This window comes from Lampris incognitus, chromosome 5, assembly GCF_029633865.1.
Source record: "Lampris incognitus isolate fLamInc1 chromosome 5, fLamInc1.hap2, whole genome shotgun sequence".
NCBI lineage: Eukaryota > Metazoa > Chordata > Actinopteri > Lampriformes > Lampridae > Lampris > Lampris incognitus.
The window spans coordinates 63,687,396-63,709,292 of NC_079215.1; the positions used below are offsets into that span (position 1 = coordinate 63,687,396).

The following is a 21,897-nucleotide window of genomic DNA, read 5'->3' on the forward strand; positions in this document are numbered from 1 at the left end:
GATTCTCGAGTGTGGTGAATGTTCCTGCAGGGCAAGTTGACTGACGAAACCATAATTACTGTCAGTAATGGCCTTGAGAAGAAACTAAAGGAAAAGGTAGGGTTAAATGTAGACACAATGCAGCATGGCAGCATGCTAAACATATTTAACATATTTAACATAGCAGTAGCAAAACAGAGCACAGAATAGGCTAATTAGCTTTACTGGAACAGTTAAGGGTTGCTTATGGGTGCTTCAGAGGTAGTTGGTGAGTGAGAGGGGAGCATTACTCGTTTACTGCCCTCACAGATTTTTCCATTCACTTCAGCTACTAAAACCAGCACCTTTCCTGTTACAGGTTCTTTTCTCAATCCGCTAGCTACTCTCACAGCAGATGACATTTTGGATGGGTTCATGCAGATGCTACACAGAGAGGTTTCCAAATCCATTATAATAAAGACAACACAAACATAAAATCTTAGACATTACACAAAACTTATCCTACAGAAGACATTAGCACCACAGCCTCCAGGGAACACTGTTAAAACTGACCATTTTCTGCATTTTCTCATTTGCATATCGTAGGGATAAAGTGAAAACGCCATCATGATTTTTTTTACCTCATCAGATTCCAGAGCCATGGACTCCACCCTCTCCGCATTGTCCAGCAGCTCCTGTAGCTCTGATTGGCTCAGATCCTGGAGCTTCTCCATTTGATTTGCCAGAATGGCTATCCAATAGATATATAAAAAAAAGAAAAACAGGAAATGGAAGTTAAAACAATACTGAGGCAAAGGTAGCTTCTTTATTCGAACGTCTCATAGACTTGAGTTGATATTTATAGTTATAAAATTATCATAATCATCATGCCTAACAAGAAAGTAGTCACTAAAACCTTACAGTTCCACCTAATAATTACATATGTAGGCTGTTGCTCTAAAAACCCATATGGAACATTTACGAGAACCATCCATCCACCCATTCATCCTTCATCTACTGTATACTGATGAGTCAAAACATTATGATCACCTGCCTAATATGCTGTTGGTCCTCTGTGTGCTGCCAAAACAGCACCAACCTGCCAAGGCATGGACTCTACAAGACCCCTGAAGGTGCCCTGTGGTGGTATCTGGCACCAAAACATTAGCAGCAGATCATTCAAGTCCTGTACGTTGTTAGGCGGAGCCGCCATGGATTGGACTTGTCGGTCCAGCACATCCTACAGATGCTCAATCGGATTGAAATCTGGAGAATTTGGAGGCCAGGGCAACACTTTGAACACTTCATGATGTCCCTCAAGCCATTCCTGAACAATGAGTGAAATGTAGGGATGCACTGATCCGATACTGATATCGGTCTGATACTGACTCAGACAGCTGGATCGGGTATCGGTGACGAATGGGGCCCATCTATTCAATTCAATGTTATTCTATGTTTATGTCTATGTGTGCGTACTACATCATGTGTCAGCAGCATCAGAGCCATTTTGCTCAAAGGAGAGCTAACAGAGCATGGAGGGCGCTAACAACAAAGTGTCTGCTGTTTGGAGGTACTTCACACTTGCTACGCCAACAAGTTCTACAGCTACTTGCAATATCTGCAAAGCCAATGTTTTGAGGGCTGGCGGTAGCCCTGCAAAATATAACACAACCAGCTTAACCAAGCACTTCCACAAGCATCATGTCAAAGAACATGACGAGTTCAACCAAACAAAAAAAGGGGGCCGTTCAAAGAAGCAGTTAACTTTGTCGGATTGCAAAGACACGAGAAACTTCCCAGTGAAAGTGTGAACGTGACAAAAATAACAGAAAAAGGTTCTCAAATTCTTGTTCTGGATGAGCAACCCTTGACAGTCATTGAAAACAAGGGCTTCTGCCGCCTGATTGACTACTTGGAATCACTGAACAGTTTGCTGCCTGCTATCATGGAAATATTATTCTGAAACCGCTCTACCTGTGTGAACAGTGATTTAATTTATCAAGGTTGTTTGCACTAGTTTGTGATGTAATTGTGATGTAATGTTTACATTTTGTTCTCAATTGATATAGTCGTATTGTTATATACAGGAATTTTAATTCCTGACCAATTTGCTGCTGCATTAAATGGTTTCCACCTGACTTGTAATTCCTGTTAATTTTGAAGATTTTAATTACCAAGTTGCTGGTGCAAGGTTATTTATTATTTTAATAAATATCAATTAAGCAAATTCATATCTATGTATTTATTTGTTACATTTTGTTTTACAAAGTTAGGAAAGCAATGATTAAGTCGAGTCTGATGTTGCCTTACACATAAAAGGATGATCGGATTGGTACTCGGTATCAGCCAATACCCAAAGCCCAGGTATCGGGACTGAAAAAATCAGATCAGTGCATCCCTAGTGCAGTGTGGTAGGGCACATAATCCTGCTGAAAGAGGCTACTGCCATCAGGGAATACCATTGCCACGAAGGGGTGTACCTGGTCTGCAATGACGTTTAGGTACATGGCACGAGTCAAACTGACGTCCACATGAGTGGCTGGACCCAGGGTTTGCCAGCAGAACATTGCCCAGAGCATCACACTGCCTCCACCAGCTTGTCGTCTTCCCACAGTGCATCCCGCTGCCATCACTTCTCCAGGTAAATGGCGCACACATACACGACCATCAACATGATCTAAAAGAAAATGGGACTCATCGGACCAGGGGACCTTTTCCCATTGCTCCAAGGTCACATTCAAATGCTCGTGTGCCCATTGTAGGCGCTTTCGACTGGACAGGGGTCATCATGGGCACTCTGACCAGTCTGTGGCTACACAGCCCCATACGCAGCAGGGTGCAATGCACTGTGAGTTGTGACACATTCCTCTGGTAACTATCATCAAAATTTTCTGTAGCTTGTGCCACAGTAGACCTTCTGTCGCTTTGGATCAGATGGGAGGAATGTGTCACAACTCACAGTGCATCGCACCCTGCTGCGTATGGGGCTGTGCAGTTGCCCTCGCGCATCGATGACCCTTGGGCGCACAACACCCTGTGACCAGTTTGTGGTTTGTCCCTCCTTGGACCACTGTCGGTAGGTACTCACCACTGCTGACAGGGAGCACCTCACAAGCCTTGCTGTTTCAGAGATGCTAAGAACCAGTCGTCTGGCCGCCCTCGTCAAAGTTGCTCAGGTATTTTACTCCTGCCCATCTCTTCTGCATCCAACACGTTGACTACGAGAACTGACTGTTTGCTTATCATCTAATCTACCCAGACCTTGACATGTGCCCTTGCTTGGAGATGACCAACGTTATTTGGTTCACCAGTGAATGGTCATAATACTTTGGCTCATCAGTGTCTATTTGCTTAATCCAGTTCAGGATTGTGGGGGACTGCATTGGGTGGAAGGTAGGTAGACACCGTGGCCAGATGGCCAGTCCATGACAGGACCCACAGTCACTCACACCATTCACACCTACTGGGATTTCACAGACCCCAATTCATCTAGCATGTGTATCTTCAAACCGTGGGAAGAAACCAGAGTACCCACAGAAAACTCACACAAACACATGGCGAACACATGAACTTCATGCAGACGGAATGGAATCAAACCCACGACTTGCAAGCTGTGAGGTGACACAAAACCATACCATTACATTCTAGGAGATTAAAACATACTTGATTATACTAACTAAATAGCCAGCAACAAGCATCACTCATATATATATAGCGTTTTTTTCCGAAAACGTCAATGGTGTTGTGAGTGCTCAACATATCTATCTATCTATATATGTATATATATATATATATGTATATATATATGCAGTATGTCAATCATTGAGGTGGATGGGTAACACTACTAGGCAAAAAGGACTGTTGTCCTATTGTCTAGTAGTTATGTCTGCTGTCAGTGACAAACAACCAAATGTGGTGATGTCTTAGTGGCTCAACCAGTTGGGCACATACCATGTGGGTTCGGGCCTGATCACAGCATCCCAGGTTCAAATTTATATACATGCAGTATGTCAATCATTGAGGTGGATGGGTAACACTACTAGGCAAAAAGGACTGTTGTCCTATTGTCTAGTAGTTATGTCTGCTGTCAGTGACAAACAACCAAATGTGGTGATGTCTTAGTGGCTCAACCAGTTGGGCACATACCATGTGGGTTCGGGCCTGATCACAGCATCCCAGGTTCAAATTTGACTTTGCTGCATGTCTTCGTCCCTGTGTGTCCTGTCTATATTCCACTGTCCTATCAATAGCGGCGTATAAACCAAGTCCCAAAAGTTTTAAGTCCTAAACTTGATTTGCTCCGTCCATATACTAAACCAGCTGATTCTAACCACTAGGACTCTTCAGCTAAGTAGGAGAAATTCAGCTGTGTCTGGAGTCATTCCCTCCTTCAACGTTGCCTACACATGAAATACTCTCATTTGCACTGGCCTGTTAAATGGAGATTTTCAACACGACTAAATCATCGTTTTGTGGCTTTTCGTCCCGTCATGTAATATTTGACCTTAAAAGGAAGGCATAAGCAGAAAGAAGAGGGGAGGTGTTGTATCAGGGCATCTTTAGAAGAGTGTACACGCGTATTACATTTTCAGTTGCACTAACTCGTGAATAGACTTAACCGTTAGAATTCAGACACTCCATCACCTCCAATGGAGGAGAGTGAATTTGGCGCACTTTTGGTACCCAACTGCGAATAAAGCATTCAGATTCTGGTGTGAAGAAAAAGAGGGCGTGGTTTCAGACACAGCGGTGACCGAAATCTGCCGGGTCAGGGAGGACACACGGATGGTTAAGAGACCCCAGGCCCACTCACACGGTTAGGACCTGCACTTTATGGACCCGGTTTCCCCCCACCCCTACCTGTCAGACAACGGACCAGGCACGGGTAAACCACGTGCCGCTGGTAGCAAGAACGTGCAGGTGGTCTGTCCAGCCCATCTCCCCACCAGGTGAGTCCCCTGAGCGCTCCGCTCTCCGGCGACTGAAGGCGCGCTATAATCAGGCGGGCTCACCTGACGTCGGGGAACGGCCGGACTTCGACGCCGCGCACTCCTTTGCGGCACATGGCCTGCCGTAAACACGAGTACTTACACGACGCCCGCGAACCCCAATTCCCACCGACACCGGTTACAGGTGGCATCCAACGCCTCCGACGGTGAGTGACGGGTGACGTCACAGGTCCACAGCAACCCTTAGCCTGCCGCCTCGGTCAACAAACTACCGCGCAGCACGTCCGAGGAGGGGAGGGGGGGGGACTGTTTTTCGACGTACTTCGACCGACCGCCGAACTACACGGGCGGATTGATTTGCACAACCCACCTGGCGGCTCCGATAGGGCGACGGCGGCAGTCGGTGCGATCGCAATGTCAGGCGGCGCTCGCTACCGCCATCAACTTCCAGGGAAGACCCAGCGATCGGGGAGAAGCGGAGCTGAAGACGCCGCCGCTCGGCTCCGGCGACCGCCGCCAGACCAAGCCGGGGGGGGATCCGGCGGTGCGAGCGTTCGTCCGTGTGCGTCTGTAAACGCGGGGTTCCGGGGTTGTAGAAAAACCGCCGGATTCGTCGTCCAGAAAAATAGCAAAGTTTCACTTCACACAGGCAGAAGCCGCCGCCATTTTGGGAACCCGCGATGTCTTGTTTCGCGCGGGGGGTGGGGGGGGCGGCGGCGGCGTTCGGGGCAAAACCTTACAAATCTCCACGCCGGTTAAAGGTTAAAAATCAAGATGGAGGGCGGGGGGGGGACTTGTTGACGGAGGAGTTAATGCGTTTTATATGCAGCCGTTTGATGAGTTAAGCCGAAACCCGTTTCGGCCGGTGTTGTTTTGCTTTTTATTCCCGGGACCCCCCTACTTCCGAGGCTAGTGGTATGGTCCGGAGCTCAGCTGATTCGAAGGGAAACCCCTACGTGACAGTAATATTCCACCTACTGCTGCTGGGCTCGTTTGGAAAGCCTGAGTCGATGGCAAATACCTGCCGTTTGAATTGGGAGCCTTGCGTCAGGTTGTGACTGCCCTCCTTGTTGTTGTTGTTGTGGGGGTGTTAGTTGTGCAGTAGCGGTGGTCGTATATTGTTGTCATCAGGGCGAGCAGGCCTCTGAAACCTGTCTAGGGTTCAAGCCCGACCAGAACGCATAGACCAAAGCCAATAACAGCGGGGGCCGATCGTCACCAATTTGCAAGATATGTCCGCTTTAGTGCCTAAAAGCGCACCCTGAAAGTTTCATTCAAGTCGACCGCTATGGGGCGCTACAAATCCAAGACGTGCACAATCGTTACAAAACCCGCAGGGTACGTGTTATTGTGAGAAATATTGTGTTGCAAAGACACTTTGTGTGGTTTATTCCAGCGTGAATACATCCTAAGATATCAGAAAGCTTAAACAGCGTTTGAGAAACTCGGTCTCATAATGATCCTCAAAAAAAAATTGGTAGCGATCAGACCTGCGGTTTAGGAAGGGACGTCAAAAATGTTGTGTAAACTACTAATAAGACACGTTAGCCCCTAGCTAACGGGTGTGACCCTTTAGCCGAGCGGTTAGTGACGTCGCTTTGTGGTGCAGTACACCCGTATCGAATCCCGCACCGGGCAAGAAAATAACCGGTTACATTGTGGCAGCGGTGGGATCCGGAAGTGTGCAGATCCTCAGAAGTCTCTTCGGAGCGCGGGAATAACAAAGCGCGAGGGCGCGCTTCCGGGAAGAGTGACGACTGTAAACCAGTAATAAGACACGTTAGCCCCTAGCTAACGGGTCTAACCCTTTAGCCGAGCGGTTAGCGACGTCGCCTTGTGGTGCAGTACACCCCGTATCGAATCCCGCACCGGGCAAGAAAATAACCGGTTGTATTAGTTTTCAAGATGTTGACCAGTGACCTTCAGAAGGGCGTGGCTCAGCGCATAAACTGACCAAAGTAAACAACAGCTCGGCCAGTCATCACAGAACTTGCAGGATATGCCCACGTAAGTACCTGAAACGTGAAAGATTCGACCAATAGGGGGCGCTACGACGACAAAAACGGGCGTGGCATAACACAAAGCAGACTATAAATCAGAACTTGTCCAATCGTTACAAAACTCGCAGGATACAAACGTCGAGCTACGTGCGTAAAACTGTTTGGGAATCGCTCCATAGGGGGCGCCACCAGTTCCCAACACGTGCCTGAGCCTGGCGCAAATTTGGCCATAACTCAACGACGGTTTGTCCAAAATTCGCCAAACTTGGTGGATGTTTTTTTTTAATAAAGCTGTTGAATATTTCGACTTCTAACGGCCTGTGTAGGCTTGGTCCCGCCGCTTGCAGCTATATTTCTTCATTGTTGTTCCTCCACATCTCCAGATTGACGCTAGTAATGTAGTTATTTCAAGGCGGGGTGTCACCAGTTTACGTGTGGGACAAATGCTGATTATTTATGGCGTCGGAGGCACAATTAGCCACAGATCAGGGTTAAAAAAAAACAACAACGCCAGTTGCCTCAAAAGTAGCTTTATTACAAACAGTTTACATCATCTCGGTGTGTCATGGGTAATAAAACTTTTATTTATAATATTTGTCTTTGTGATGGTCCAATTAGCCAGACACAACGTATAATGGAAACACGTGTGTGTGTGCCATTTGTAAAGTGTCCACATAAGCAGTACGTTTCCAAAGCACACTAGCATTATTTATCTTTCACGTATTTCAGAATTCAAAATTCAAGGGGGGGAAAAAATGAGGTGTTGTTTTTTTTAACTTCATTCAATTCAAAGTTTAATAACTTTGTGAGAGGAAGAAAAAAAAGGTACAGACCTTCCGCTTCCTGAATTCTCCTAAAATTGCAAATAGTTGTGTAACGTGCATGGAAAAGCTGACGTGTCGGAGCCTTCAGTCGACTGGGTAACGTTGTCGGCCGCGGTGCGGGAGATGCAGGTTCGCGTCCCGGCTGTGGCGGTGCCCGCGGCTGCCTCTCGCATTCGCTACAGTTGCATTAAAATGACACCGTCTGTAGTTTGCGCGTGGCCGTGCGCGTCATGTCACTATGACGTGTGTTGGTGGCGTCATTTCCTTCACGAAGTTCGTTGCTCTGCCCTAGAAATACGCTAGCGCCCTCCAGTGGAGAGAAATAGTCTAGACTTGATTTTTGATTATTGCCAACATGTCTGGTTACAGACGCGCCAGGACTACCACCGAGGCGTTGGACAGCGGCCATTTTAAATCTTTTTAAAAAAAAATAGTATTAAAAGTTGGTAAAATGTTAATTTTGGTGTCAGCTAGTTTCATAACAGAGATACAAACGTGTGCAATGCATTAACATCTCAACTGGGTATTTATCTTGACACAATATAGAGTTTAAAAACCGGCGGTCATTTTGACCGCCCATGGCGTTTTAGGTAGGAGTGAAACCCCGGTCGCTCTGGGCCCGTCATCCCTGTCGGGTGTCGGTGACCTCTGCAAGTGTGACCCGTGCGCCGAGCTGTCAGTTGGCTTTTAGAGCTCTGAAGGCGGAAACAGAGAGCAGGGAGTGCAGCACCACGGCCCCCACGTCATACAGCAGCAGCAGCGCTGTTACACTCCGGAAGTAGTCCTACAGGAGACAGAGGGAACGTCCTTACAACACAATACAATGGATACCTAATTACTTAATATTTAAGCACCACCCCCACCCCCACCCCACCCCCACCCACACACACTGACCGTAAGGTATTGTGCAGGACAAAAATAAAAGGGAATGAAGTCGAAGTGGTCGTTCTCCTGGGGCTGGGTGCAGTTTACTTCCTCTGGAGTGGTGAGGGAGAAGCAGTAGATACAGAAGGCCAACAGCGTCCCCAGCAGGCCGGCAGCGTTACTGTAGGCACAGCTCTGCAGCTGAACAGGCAGACAAGGCAGTCGGGAGAACCGAGCTAATTAAGGAACAGTCATGGACTACACATTTTTGGCCCTCATGGTGTTTTGTTCTTAACTGCTTTGTCTTCTATTGGAGACGGGTCTGTATTCATCAATCTTACAACTAGTGTCAATACCGGCAATGCATCCGGGACTAAGACATGGTAGGAGCAGAGAAAAAGCTTTCCTGTTCTTTCCAGACATGGGGATGTTGGCCTATTGTAAATATTGGTTTGGAATGGCATTAATCAATCAGCAAATGATCAATAGTCTTCGAAATGAAATCATACTGGCAATAAGTACACTTAAGAGTTTGGCTCACAAGGTCACATCAACTTCCTTACTGTCTTTTCACTGTGTCAGAATGCTGCACAGCAAAGCAGTTTTTGTTTTTTTTTTTGGTTTTTGCTTGGACACTATTCTGCACCACCCATTCCTTAAAAAAGATCATGGTGCAATGTTTGTACTGGGCGGCACTATGGTTCACTGAATTTACCTTTTGTGTGTGTGTGTGTGTAGAGCCCTCCTCTAAAACACTACAGTGCACGCTACAAGCTAACATGCTAGTTTGTAGCGTGCAGTCAGATAAGTCATGACCGTACCAGTTGTCTGCTGGGAGATCTTATGGTGGTCACGGTCAAGGATCCTGCCGCCACAATCTGCAACACACAACCAGTATTAGCTGTATGATTTTTACAGGGGGGGGGGTGTAATTTTTAGCAGTGCAAATGACACAAATCAGGAATGTTTATTGGTCATTTCATTCCATGCACCTGTGCACGTGAAATGCAATCGTTTACCCCAGCCCACAGCGGTGCAACACAAGACAAAAACCACACATCCAACATACAAAAAACAACAAAAACACATATATCCAAAATAAAATGTTCCACTGTCTAAGAGAGGGAACGCCAGGATGACGGTCTGCACGGGCCAGCAGTTAGCTTAGCCTGCTCCGCTTCCACGTCCTGTCAGACCGCCCTCGGCGTTACCTCTTTGGGTGCAGCTCCAGGCGGGGCCGTGGTCCCTGGGCCCACAGGACGCTTGCAGACCAAGCTCTCCCAGCCAATCCAACACCAGCTCTCCCAGCCATCAAATGAAGACACCAAGCATTCTTGCAGAAACACGTGCGTCTACAGTTTACCGTGTGTCAAAGGTGATAATAGTTGTCCAACACTGGCCCTCATATTCAGGCAACTCAAGGGTTGGAAAATGAATAAATGACAAAAAAGACGTGTCAAAAGGCAGACTTATTTCCTGACTTTTTGGATACAGGGTTTCCGAAGGACAACGATGATGTCAGAAGCTAGTTTGATGCATTTTCTTTTACACCTTTTGCCAAATTATTGATCACATATGTTGTTTCATTGACTACACTTGCTACATTGTCTACACCAGTGGTTCTCAACCTTTTTGGGGTCCTGGACCCCCTGCGTATTTTTGATCTACCCTGAGGACCCCTCCACCTGATCTTGGGGGAGGGGGGTTGCAATTTGATAGAAACAGTAGAAACTGCATTTTAAATTGCATTATAGCATTTATTCACTCTTTGGGGCAAAAATAAGAGCTTTCAGTTGTAACTTAGATATAGTTAACAAAACAGAATTCTTATGCAGTAACTTTCAGATATATGTAACAAAACAGAATATGTATTCAGTAACTTTCAGATATATGTAACAAAACAGAATATGTATTCAGTAACTTTCAGGTATATGTAACAAAACAGAATTCTTATGCAGTAACTTTCAGATATATGTAACAAAACAGAATATGTATTCAGTAACTTTCAGATATATGTAACAACACAGAATATGTATTCAGTAACTTTCAGATATATGTAACAAAACAGAATTCTTATGCAGTAACTTTCAGATATATGTAACAAAACAGAATATGTATTCAGTAACTTTCAGATATAGTTAACAAAACAGAATATGTATTCAGTAACTTTCAGATATATGTAACAACAGAATTTTTATGCAGTAACTTTTAACAATGCAAACGGGAGCGAGATCTCTTATTAAAATACAATAAATGACACTTGTGAAACAGATGTAATTAGAGAAAAAAGTCCTGTTACCCTTTATAGTTTAGGTAGATAAAGGTCTCAGTCACATTTGAGTAAAATAATCCTATTTCTATAAATGTCATAGGATCTTTTTTTAAAGATATTTTATTTTCACGGACCCCTTGCAATTACACCACGGACCACTAGGGGTCCGCGGACCCCCGGTTGAGAAACACTGGTCTACACGGTTATCGAGCAGTGATGATGCTACTTTGAAGGGCATCCATGATGACACTATTTTAGAAATTCTGAAACCTGTCAGATGTATGTACCCTGTATGCATCGTCCAGAGAGGAAAGAGGCAATGAGGAAACGTGAATAAAACGGGCAAAATGATGTAGCTGGCATGAAGGAACGATGACTAAGCACCAGGCAGAAACCCCATTTACATCTGTATCCAGATGTGTTATTTCCATGAGGAAAAGCACATGAATGCAAGGTGTAAATGCAAGCAGAACACGTTATCATCACATCTCATCCAGACATAATGTGTAGGCCGGCATTGGTGAGCGACTGTCTCCCAACAGGTGGAAACATCATTCCAGCAACAGGTCACTAAACACACTGCAGGAGTATCTGAAGGTTGACATTCAGTCAGACCCGGCTGGCTGGCAGGAACCACTCCCGCCACAGCAGCAACAAACACAAGAGTGGCCAATCTCATGATGCCTCTGAGGCGTTAAAATGACCCCCCCCCCGCCCCCCTCCAAAAATAAGACAGTTTTCACACTGTTTTACTCAACCATTGATCCTGGCGAAACGGACTTTCTATCCCCTTACACATCCGTGCACTTTGCATCGTGCACATAGAAAATAAGATCCAGGGCAGGGGTGGGCAATGTCATCCAGAAAGGGCCGGTGTGGGTGCAGGTTTTTGTTCCAACCAAACAGTTACACACCTGATCCCACTAATCAACCAGTAGAGTCTTTGCTGAGGGACATGATTAGGATAAGATTGCCCACCCCTGATTCTGGCGGTCTCTTCCATTGCCTACCAACACTGGGATCGCTGGTTCGACTCCCTGCGTTACCTCCGGCTCGGTCGGGCGTGCCCACAGACACGGCTGTGTCTGCGGGTGGGAAGCAGGATGTGGGTACGTGTCCTGACTGCTGCACTAGCGCCTCCTCTGGTCGGTCAGGGCGCTTGTTAGTGGGGGAACTGCTGACACACTATGCAAAGTTTTTGCCTAATCTAGCCAATAAGCTGAAGCCACCGCATGAGCTTTTAAACAAAAGCAATATATGGACGTGGACAGACAAATGTGAGGCAGCTTTCAGACAAGTGAAGTTGGCCCTCTTTGAATCAGAGGCCCTCACTCATTTCGACCCCAACAGCCGTAATCCTGTACGCACCGTGCGTACAGGATTACGGCTGTTGGCGCCCTGTCAGGTGAAACGAAGCGGCTGGTGACTCCACGTGTATGGGAGGAGACACGTGGTAGTCTGCAGCCCTCCCCGGATCGGCAGAGGGGGGCGGAGCAGCGACGGGGACGGCTCGGAAGAGTGGGGTAATTGGCCGGATACAACTGCACAGTAAAATCCTGAGTGTCAATTTAACTCTGAGGGTGTGCAAATGGACGCATTTGCACACCCTCAGAGATAAATTGACACTCAGGAAGTTGAATTAATGAGTACTCAGGATTTTAGGAGAAAAGGGGGGGGGTGGAGCTCCTATCCATCTCCTTCCACTGTAGAAGACAGACATGGATATTACAGAAAAACGGCCAAAGACTATGGTCTAGTGTTGATGATTTCCCATGCACTTGTGAAGGCGTTGGTTGAGAAAGCTTGTCAATGCTAGCCTAAGCAGTATTTGTTTTTTTAGTTTAAGGGAACTGAAAGGTCTCTGGAGTCATCGGGGTGAAGGCTTCCTCAAACTCGCACCACACCCGCGGAGTCTCCAGGACGCGCCAAGCACCGCTCCGATTCTTCTGAACCCGTATTCTGAATAAGCAGATTAGTTACCGAGAATTAACGCTCATCTGGCTTTATTCTGACCAAAGTCCTGTGTTTGTTCCTAATAACATGACAAACCTCAGTGGGCTGTTTCAAAAGACTGAACTCTTCCTCGCCTTTTTTTTTTCTTTCTGGTCATTGCCAATAAAGAAATTGGCACAGAAGTGAGAATAAAGACGCGTACATACCAGACCTCCTACGATGAGAGGCAGCAGGAAGAGGCTTTTAGGAAGGCCGATGTCCAAGTAGTAGAGAGGAACCGACAGCAGCACCTGGAAAAGACCAAACAGGATGGACACCACCTGGATGGATGGAGAGATAGATAGATAGATAGATAGATAGATAGATAGATAGATAGATAGATAGATAGATAGATAGATAGATAGATAGATAGATAGATAGATAGATAGATAGATAGATAGATAGATAGATAGATAGATAGATAGATAGATAGATAGATAGATAGATAGATAGATAGATAGATAGATAGATAGATAGATAGATAGATAGATAGATAGATAGATAGATAGATAGATAGATAGATAGATAGATAGATAGATAGATAGATAGATAGATAGATAGATAGATAGATAGATAGATAGATGGACTTTGTGTTTAATTTGGTCTTCTACACAAAAATATCTTAAATCCACAAACATTAAGAAAAGTGTTTGTGTCCATCAGTCAGAAAGCCTTGAGTCTGCTGTGAGTTTTCTTTATGAAAGTCTGAAAACGTCCCCACAGAAATGTGAAATGTAAAGTCGGTCAAACCCAAACGCCGTTCGAGCGAATCCGGCTGCACTCATCCGGTCTGACTCGGGCCAAACCGGTGTTTGCAATTGATGGAAAGGCTTTAAATAAAGTGAGGACAGAGGCAAACAGCAGCTGCGGGACCTTCTGACTGACACATGAGATGTTGGTATTGATCTTATATCGATCTTACTGCAGCCGCCTCGGGGTCAAACCGAGGGAAAAGGCCGTGCAGCCTGAACTCGGCCGCTGGCCCTCCTGAAGACATGTTCCTGTTCCTGCAAAACAGAGAGCATCCACATCACATCCGTGCAGAGCCAAGCAAAGCAGCTTTTAATTAAACCAAAGTCCACTCAACTGAGGTAAACCTAGCATGTGTTGGGAGTCTATAAACAACATAATATAGCAGACTTAGAGTCAAAGAGTTGCACAGCTAGCTTGTGTGGCAACATCCCAGTGAATCATTAGCTAACGGTCGCTCATTATGAGCTGAGGTTGAGTAAAAGATAAGAACCTGTGGTGAGTTTGCATGCGGAGTAAACACAGCATATTCAACTAGACTGAGCCATGCACGCACCGAGGAAACTGGCTTTTTCAGTCGGTTTTTCTCCGGGACTAAATAGTAAATAAGTGTGTGTGTGTCGGTGGGAAAGGGAACCGGGTCCAAACATCATCAGACTGACAAGAGACACACCACTTTGTGTCGGAGAGCAAAGAGCAGCGGGGAGCCGCGTAAAACTAAGTGGTGCCTGTGTACAGTGTTTGTTTAACTCTGTGTGTGCGTGTGTGTGTGTGTGTGTGTGTGTGTGTGTGCAAGTGAAACAAAGCAAGCAGAGCCTCGTGAGTGGTACTTCATGAAAAACACATGTCAGAATCCCTGAGGAAAGACTGGAATTCTGCTGGACGAGAAGCAGATGTGCCGGAGGAGGGAGGAGAGGAAAGAGGAATTTCAGGGCAGGAAAAGGAGGAGACGAAACGGGGGGTGGGAGGGCGGAGGACAGGCAAGAGGGAGGCTTGTTTGACAGTGAAATGACCTGACAAGTGTTGTATACTCTTATTTCTACTTGAGTATAACTTCTAATAAAGAGGCAGGAGACGGAGGAGTGTTTCATGTAGGCAGACTTATTCTTGCCGGATTCTGCAGAACCATAACACACAAGATACACAAGGGGAGCGTGACGGTGTCTCCGAAGGGACAAGCCTAGATGGCCGATACACAACATATCTATCCCCCTTTACTTTTGATGTTCCCTTAACAAAAGTAAAACATTTCACTCTATATATACTTTCTTTAAAGTCTCTGTGTCAGATAAACTCTATTACTATGTCACAGGGTCTATTGTCTGGTATTCTTCCCTTTAAAACTTGTTTTGACAATACAGACCTTTTGCCAGAGGGTAGACTACCTCATTTCCTGGACTGAACCCTCGGGATTATTATGCCCCAACGCTGTGGGTTAGTCTCTAGACTATAGTGTCAGTCTATCCAGAGGTCGTCCGTCTCATCTGGGGAAAGTACAACCTGTGGGTAAGTCACTATGTCCATAACCTCAGACAGGACTGGATCAGCGCGTGCTTGTTTCTTCACATGAGCCGAGGTCACTGGAGCAGCAGGCACTTCCTTGAAGTAGAAGATCTCGACTTCTGTTGGCTCAGCATGTGTGACAGGCAAAGGGAGCCTGGAGAGCCCATCTGTGTTCCCGTGCCAGTCTGCTTTCCTGTACTTTATGTCATACTGGTGAGCGGACAATAACAGAGCCCATCTCTGCATGCGACTGGCTGCCAGTGACGGTATGCCAGTGTGGGGACCAAAGATAGAGGTGAGTGGTTGATGGTCAGTCAGCAGCATAAATGTCCTGTCAAAAAGATACTGATGGAATGTCCGCACTCCGAATATTAAACAGGGCTTCACGCTCAATCTGTGCATATCTGCTTTCTGCCTGGCTCAAGGTCCTCGATGTGAAGGCAATTGGTCTCTCTTCCCCTGATGGTAAGATGTGTGACACTACGGCACCTACACTATACGGCGAGGCATCACATGCCAACTGAAGTGATAATCCTGTATGCACCGTGCATACAGGGATCTGTACGCACCATACACTATTAGCCAGTGACGTTAACAAGATCTGGTGTTGTCACAATTTTATTTTCAAGATAGAATGTTAAAAAAAACAAAACGAACAAAATCATTAAAAAATGTACGCATGGTGCGTACAGGATTACGGCTGTTGGCGCCGCTGGTTTGGGGTCGAAATGAGTGAGGGCCTCTGATTCAAAGAGGGCCAACTTCACTTGTCTGAAAGCTGCCTCACATTTGTCTGTCCACTTTCATATATTGCTTTTGTTTAAAAGCTCATGCAGTGGCTTCAGCTCATTGGCTAGATTAGGCAAAAACCTTGCATAATATGTCAGCAGGCCAAGGAATGATCTCAGTTGACTCACATTCTTCGGGAATGGCACATCCACAATAGCCTTCACCTTTGACAGTGCCTTGTGGAGTCTGTTACTGTCAATTACATGGCCCAGGTACTCAACAGAAGATCTGAAAAACTCAAATTTATTCTTCCTTACTCTCAGACCATAATCCTCCAGTCTTTGTAGTGTTGCATCCAGGTTCCTTAAATGGGACTCTTCATCTGGACCTGTGATAAGGAGGTCATCCAGATAGCACTGGACCCCTGGTAGCCCACTCGGAATTTGGTCCATTGCTCATTGGAACAGTGCAGGAGCAGAAGTAATCCCAAAAGGGAGCCTATGATACCTGTACAGCCCTTTGTGTGTCACTATGGTCAACAATTCCTGTGACTCTGGATCCACATGCATCTGCAGATATGCCTAACACAAGTATATCTTACTAAACTTCTGTCCTCCGGCCAAACCTGAAAAGAGGTCATTGATGACGGATAAAGGATATTGTTCTGTTCTACAGTCAAGACAGGGTTCACAGTGACTTTAAAATCACCACAGATCCTTAAAAGACCCATCCTTTTTCATGACTGGCACAAATGGTGTAGCCCATGCACTTGTTCTCACTGGTTCCAATACCCCACTCACTCACTAATCTGTCTAATTCTGCCTCTACCTTGGGTCTGACGGCATACGGGACAGGTCTAGCTTTTAGACACTTTGGTGTGCTTTCTGGACTGACTGTCAGCTTAATTGTAATGTCTTTCATGCTGCTGAGTTCCCCATCAAAAACCTTGGAGTGCTTCTCCAACGTCTCCTGTAGGGGGCCTGTATCTCCGTCATTAACCAGGAACACATCCTGCCAGTTCAGTCTGAGCTTTTCCAGCCATCTGCGGCCTAGCAGAGCTGGACGGTTTCCTTTATTGATGTAGAGTGGCAATGACACCACGCCTAACATTGGAACAGCCTCACCCGTGTTCGTCCTTAATCTCAACTTTGTCATTCGTAGAGCAAGGTGCAGCAGCTTCTCCTTATAGACAGCTTCTGATACCATGGATACACATGTACCGGTGTCGCTGCACTGCTTGGTTCTCTAACAGTGGTGTGACCCAGTATCCATCATCACTGCCCCTCACAGATAGAACACACACTGTCTCATTGTCAGACTCACAGCTGCTCTGCTCATCCTGGCCATGCTCCATCTTATTCACATGTTTCATTTTGTTTCTGTGGAAACCACTTTTCTTCTTTTCAATGTGCAGTTTGTGTGTTTGGGTATTTTTTGTTTTACAGGCGCGTTCAATATGGCCTTTCTTACCACAGTGTCTGCAGTCTAAGTCTCTACACCAGTGCCCTGTTTTACAACAACGGTAGCATGGCTTGCCAGATGTTGCCTTGTTCTTGGACTTATAAGACAACTGATGCACTTGTTTTGATGCCCTTAGTTGGTGTGCTTCACGAGCAGCCATCTCCATTGACATGCTTATGGTTATGGCCTTTTTCAGTGTCAAATCAGCCTCAGAAAGCAGTCGTTTCTGGATGGACTGAAAACGTAGGCCACACACCGATCTGTCACGTATGGTGTCATTGAGCACACGTCCAACTTCACAATGTTCAGATAACCGTTTCAGTGCAGCTACGAACTGTGAAACAGATCCCCCCTCTTCCTGGTTCCTTTTTTGGAATCTGAACCGCTCTGCGATGATCAGCGGCTTAGGGGAGTAGTGATTTCCCAGTATGTGGACTATCTCTTCATACGATTTGTCCCCTGGCTTGTCAGGTTGCACTAAACTGCGCAGTAGGATGAATGAGAACATTCACAGACAGTAGGTTGAATGGTTTTCCTCCCATAACACTCAAGAAGGGTGGCACTACAACCTCTCCATTAATCTTGTTAGCAAGCTTAAAAATGCTCAGACCTTTCAGTGTATGCGCTCCACTGCTCTGTTTTCTTCAAATGGTCCTGTTTCCTATTAGTGCCGCCAATTTCATACAGTATTCCTATTAGTGCCGCCAATTTCATACAGTATCGGCTGTTTTCCACTGATTTCCGCAATTAACCTTAAACTTATGCGTCTTTATGCTAGTTTTCCTTTTTAGCCAACCCACTTTGTCTGTCTCCTTTTGCTGTTTCGTTTGACTTGGTGCCCTTCTTTTCTCCCTTTTCTTTCCGTCTCCTCCCCACCGCGGAGACCCCTCCTCCTCGCGCAGCAGCGCTGTGCTCCGTTCGAGTGCCGTCTTCTCTACAATATGGTGTTAGCTTGCTAGCTTGTAGCTAAGTTAGCCGCAACTTCGCGCTGTACATCCGCGAGGAAAACTTAGTTTAAGTCGGACTTTCTACCGAAAATAACAAACACGACGTGGGAGCGTATCACCTCGTCGTCAGTTTTGTTGTATACTCCTGTTTCTACTTCAGCACAGCTTCTAATAAAGAGGCAGGAGGCGGAGGGGTATTTCATGTCGGCAGAGGTATTCTTGTCGGAACCCCGGAATCCGCATAAGCATAACACACAAGGTACGCAAGGGAAGCGTGACGGTATCTCAGAAGGGACAAATCTAGATGGCCAACAAACAACAAGGGCTTTGCCGGACACGCGGAAGTGATTTCTGAGACCCGATGAAGCCTCGGTGGGCCGTTGTCACCATGTGCACCACATCAGAGCCCCGTTAAAACACCATGCGTGGTGGTGGTGCTGGTGGTGCTGGTGATGGTTTCCACCGCCCCCTACCATCATCACATATCAACCAACAGGGCTGCGGTAAACTACTAATAAGACACGTTAGCCCCTAGCTAACGGGTCTGACCCTTTAGCCGAGCGGTTCGTGATGCCGCCTTGTGGTGCAGTACACCCCGTGTCGAATCCCGCACCGGGCAAGAAAATAACCGGTTACATTGTGGCAGCGGTGGGATCCGGAAGTGTGCAGATCCTCAGAAGTCTCTTCGGAGCGCGGGAATAACAAAGCGCGAGGGCGCGCTTCCGGGGAGGGTGACGACTGTAAACTACAAATAAGACACATTAGCCCTTAGCTAACGGGTCTGACCCTTTAGCCGAGCGGTTAGTTTTGTCGCCTTGTGGTGCAGTACACCTCGTATCGAATCCCGCACCGGGCAAGAAAGTAACCGGTTACACTACTCTGGCATGTAGAACACATCCCCACGTTGCATGTCATGAACTTTACAGCGTTTGAGGTGAAGGAACACAGCCACTACCTTCATCCTCACCAAACACGTGGCTTCACCAAAGGAAACGGTGTGTGACGTGGCAGATATGAACATAAATATGAGCTTTCTCACAAATGTAACGGGCGGCCTTGCGGGAAGACTGGGCAGTAATCCAGTATCCTCGTTCTTCCAGCTGGGTTGTATCGGGATAAAATTCAGGTAATATCATCTGCTGATACACCGTTTTGTCATCCAAATGAATGAGAGCAAGAATCCACTAGAATCAGAATGATATTTATTGGCCACTTAGGCTGGCACGTAGGTGGAATTTGGCTCCAGTTTCGTGGCTCTCTCAGTGTACTTCACATATAGAATAACAACACTACAGCACAACAATCTTCAGCTATATACACAAGGATTGACTATATACAGGTGAAATAAGAGGTGATAAGATGCAACGGTGCAGAGAACGTATCAGAGATGCTGAAATAGATGTTAGCAGGTTACTTACATACACACCTGAGGTAGATGGACATGACAGAGCCCACCAGTATACCTACCATGTACAGCACAGTATATACAATATGGTTGGATTTGGATTTGGACCACCTAACGTGTCCTGCAAAACGAGGCCTGACACACACAAGGGAGTGTTATTTGGCAACAGTTGTTGGTCTAACAGTTCAGGGTGATGTACCCCCCCCCCCGGCCGGATTCTTCACCTCAGTATTATTGCATGTGAGCAGATACTGTGATGCGCATCGATACTGTGTAGAAGTCCCTGTGTTGACTGTGGTGATCATACATAAAGTTCTCCTTGTTCCCATCAGTGGTTTCTAAGTCTGTGAGACTAATTATCAGATAGATTATTCCAACTGGGCACCAGTACGCACACTCTCGTGCTGTGCTGGTCCAAAACGAGGAGCTAAAGTGGAAGAGACAAAAGACATGGACATAGCAACTTTATCAAGCACACAGACCCCCCCCCCCGAAAAAAACCCCAAAAACGCAAGGACAGAGGCGAGCCTGCATCTAGACCATTGTTTGGTTGCTCTATGTGGACTACTGGGTCTTCTTTGGATCTACAGCGTCTGAAAGCCTGCAGCAGAAAGAGAACATCTAGACCATTGCTTGGCTGCTGTATGTGGACTACTGGGTCTTTTTTGGATCTACAGCCCCTGAAAGCCTGCAGCAGAACGAGCACATGAAGGTCTGACACGGAGCTCGGTGCTTACTTACGGAGTGTCCAGCTGCTCAGCCTGTTGCGGCGCCGCTGCCCGGATGCGTCAAAACCAGCGGAGCTCCAGACGAGCTGACGTCGTAAAAATCCCGAGAAGAAAAGGGGCCCCGGCAGCAGGCAGGCGGCTCTCTGACAACGCGCAGGTTCAGACGGGGCTGAATGAATTAATCCTGCACAGTTAAACCTGCTGCGCATATATGGACCCGTCCGGCTCCGGCTCACGCGTTCATGCGCACAAGCGCGCACATACCAGGGAGCGCACAGCACAAAATGGCATTCAGTTAAACCAAACTCTGTGAACGAGGCGGTTGCGAAATCTAATCGGTTCCCCCCCCCCTTCTTCTTCCTCTTCTTCTTCTCCTTCTTCTTCTAAATTCTCTAGCTATTTTTAAGGAGTGGTCAAGAGGAACAAGGGCGAAAGTTTAGCCGGAGAATCTCTTCCAACCGGGCGATTCAGGCCAGCTTCTCTTCCCCGGGACAGAAGAGCAGCGAGCGAGTCTTCTCCACAGGTAGGAACCAAGTATCCCCACTCAAATCCAGCATCAGCCCTCGCCTGCGTGTGTCTGGGCCATCACACCTCCGGCCGACGGGACCAGCAGCTTCAACACGTCTCTGCAGCACGCTGCAGAGCCACGCTGCAGAGCCACCTCCGGCACGCTGCCGGAGGTGGCTGCGGCTCGTGAGGCGAATTGTGTAAAGTTTGTTACGGCTCATTTGAACTCATTAGGTCGTTGTTCGAATCCCTCCGGAGACCTTCAGATGCAACGGTTGATACCTTCTAGTCTAGCTCGTTATACTTGGGTTTTGCAATGCCTGATGTGTTGATTTGTTCCATACAGTTTTTTTTCCCCCTTTGTCGATCTCAGTTTTGCTGTAGTATCAGGCTGCATGCAGGCTGGGTCAAGTTCAAGTACTTTATTTGTCACATGCACAGAAATACAATAAAACGTGCAGTGAAATGAAGAGGGGTACTCCGTCTGTCATTATGTGGCAAGACATAGACCTACACTACCGTTCAAAAGTTTGGGATCACCCAAACAATTTCGTGTTTTCCATGAAAAGTCACACTTATTCACCACCATATGTTGTGAAATGAATAGAAAATAGAGTCAAGACATTGACAAGGTTAGAAATAATGATTTGTATTTGAAATAAGATTTTTTTTACATCAAACTTTGCTTTCGTCAAAGAATCCTCCATTTGCAGCAATTACAGCATTGCAGACCTTTGGCATTCTAGCTGTTAATTTGTTGAGGTAATCTGGAGAAATTGCACCCCACGCTTCCAGAAGCAGCTCCCACAAGTTGGATTGGTTGGATGGGCACTTCTTTGAGCAGATTGAGTTTCTGGAGCATCACATTTGTGGGGTCAATTAAACGCTCAAAATGGCCAGAAAAAGAGAACTTTCATCTGAAACTCGACAGTCTATTCTTGTTCTTAGAAATGAAGGCTATTCCATGCGAGAAATTGCTAAGAAATTGAAGATTTCCAACACCGGTGT

General features: G+C 46.5%; 3 protein-coding genes across 4 annotated transcripts in view; 1 reads left to right on the forward strand and 2 right to left on the reverse strand.

Annotated features, from left to right (window-relative positions):
• vps37c (VPS37C subunit of ESCRT-I) overlaps window positions 1-5,564 on the reverse strand; it is a 28,678-nt gene extending 23,114 nt beyond the window's left edge. Inside the window, exons 1-2 of one of the 2 annotated variants that reach the window (XM_056280783.1) lie at window positions 5,278-5,564; window positions 600-709 (exon numbers count right to left, since the gene is read on the reverse strand). In XM_056280783.1, coding sequence (XP_056136758.1) covers window positions 600-692 — 93 coding nt within the window. In that variant the 5' untranslated portion in view covers window positions 693-709; window positions 5,278-5,564. Of the gene's footprint in view, window positions 1-599; window positions 710-5,049; window positions 5,230-5,277 lie in introns of those variants that run through there. The other variant, XM_056280782.1, reaches the window with a different exon arrangement.
• Window positions 5,565-7,422: 1,858 nt separating this feature from the next.
• si:dkey-9i23.16 (uncharacterized protein LOC571915 homolog) lies at window positions 7,423-20,732 on the reverse strand. Its single transcript, XM_056280101.1, has 6 exons — window positions 20,396-20,732; window positions 13,782-13,866; window positions 13,027-13,140; window positions 9,417-9,473; window positions 8,626-8,796; window positions 7,423-8,515 (listed from the first exon to the last, which is right to left on the reverse strand). Exons 2-6 carry the CDS (start codon window positions 13,854-13,856, stop codon window positions 8,408-8,410), a joined length of 525 nt encoding a protein of 174 aa, XP_056136076.1. The 5' UTR covers window positions 13,857-13,866; window positions 20,396-20,732; the 3' UTR covers window positions 7,423-8,407.
• A 51-nt stretch (window positions 20,733-20,783) lies between these two features.
• The window catches only part of tmem176 (transmembrane protein 176), a 36,106-nt gene continuing 34,992 nt past the window's right edge, over window positions 20,784-21,897 (forward strand). The window contains exon 1 of the mRNA XM_056280100.1: window positions 20,784-20,905. The gene's annotated coding sequence lies outside the window, so the exon portion shown is untranslated. The remainder of the gene's footprint in view (window positions 20,906-21,897) is intronic.

Bases quoted from the DNA above. Each gene is read 5' to 3' on its own strand.
- si:dkey-9i23.16 (XM_056280101.1), bottom strand. From the start codon at position 13,856: ATGTCTTCAGGAGGGCCAGCGGCCGAGTTCAGGCTGCACGGCCTTTTC. The intron at 13,141-13,781 runs GTAAGATCGATA...CCATCCATCCAG, and splicing joins TTGACCCCGAGGCGGCTGCA to GTGGTGTCCATCCTGTTTGG. The intron at 9,474-13,026 runs GTATGTACGCGT...TGTGTGTTGCAG, and splicing joins CTCTCATCGTAGGAGGTCTG to ATTGTGGCGGCAGGATCCTT.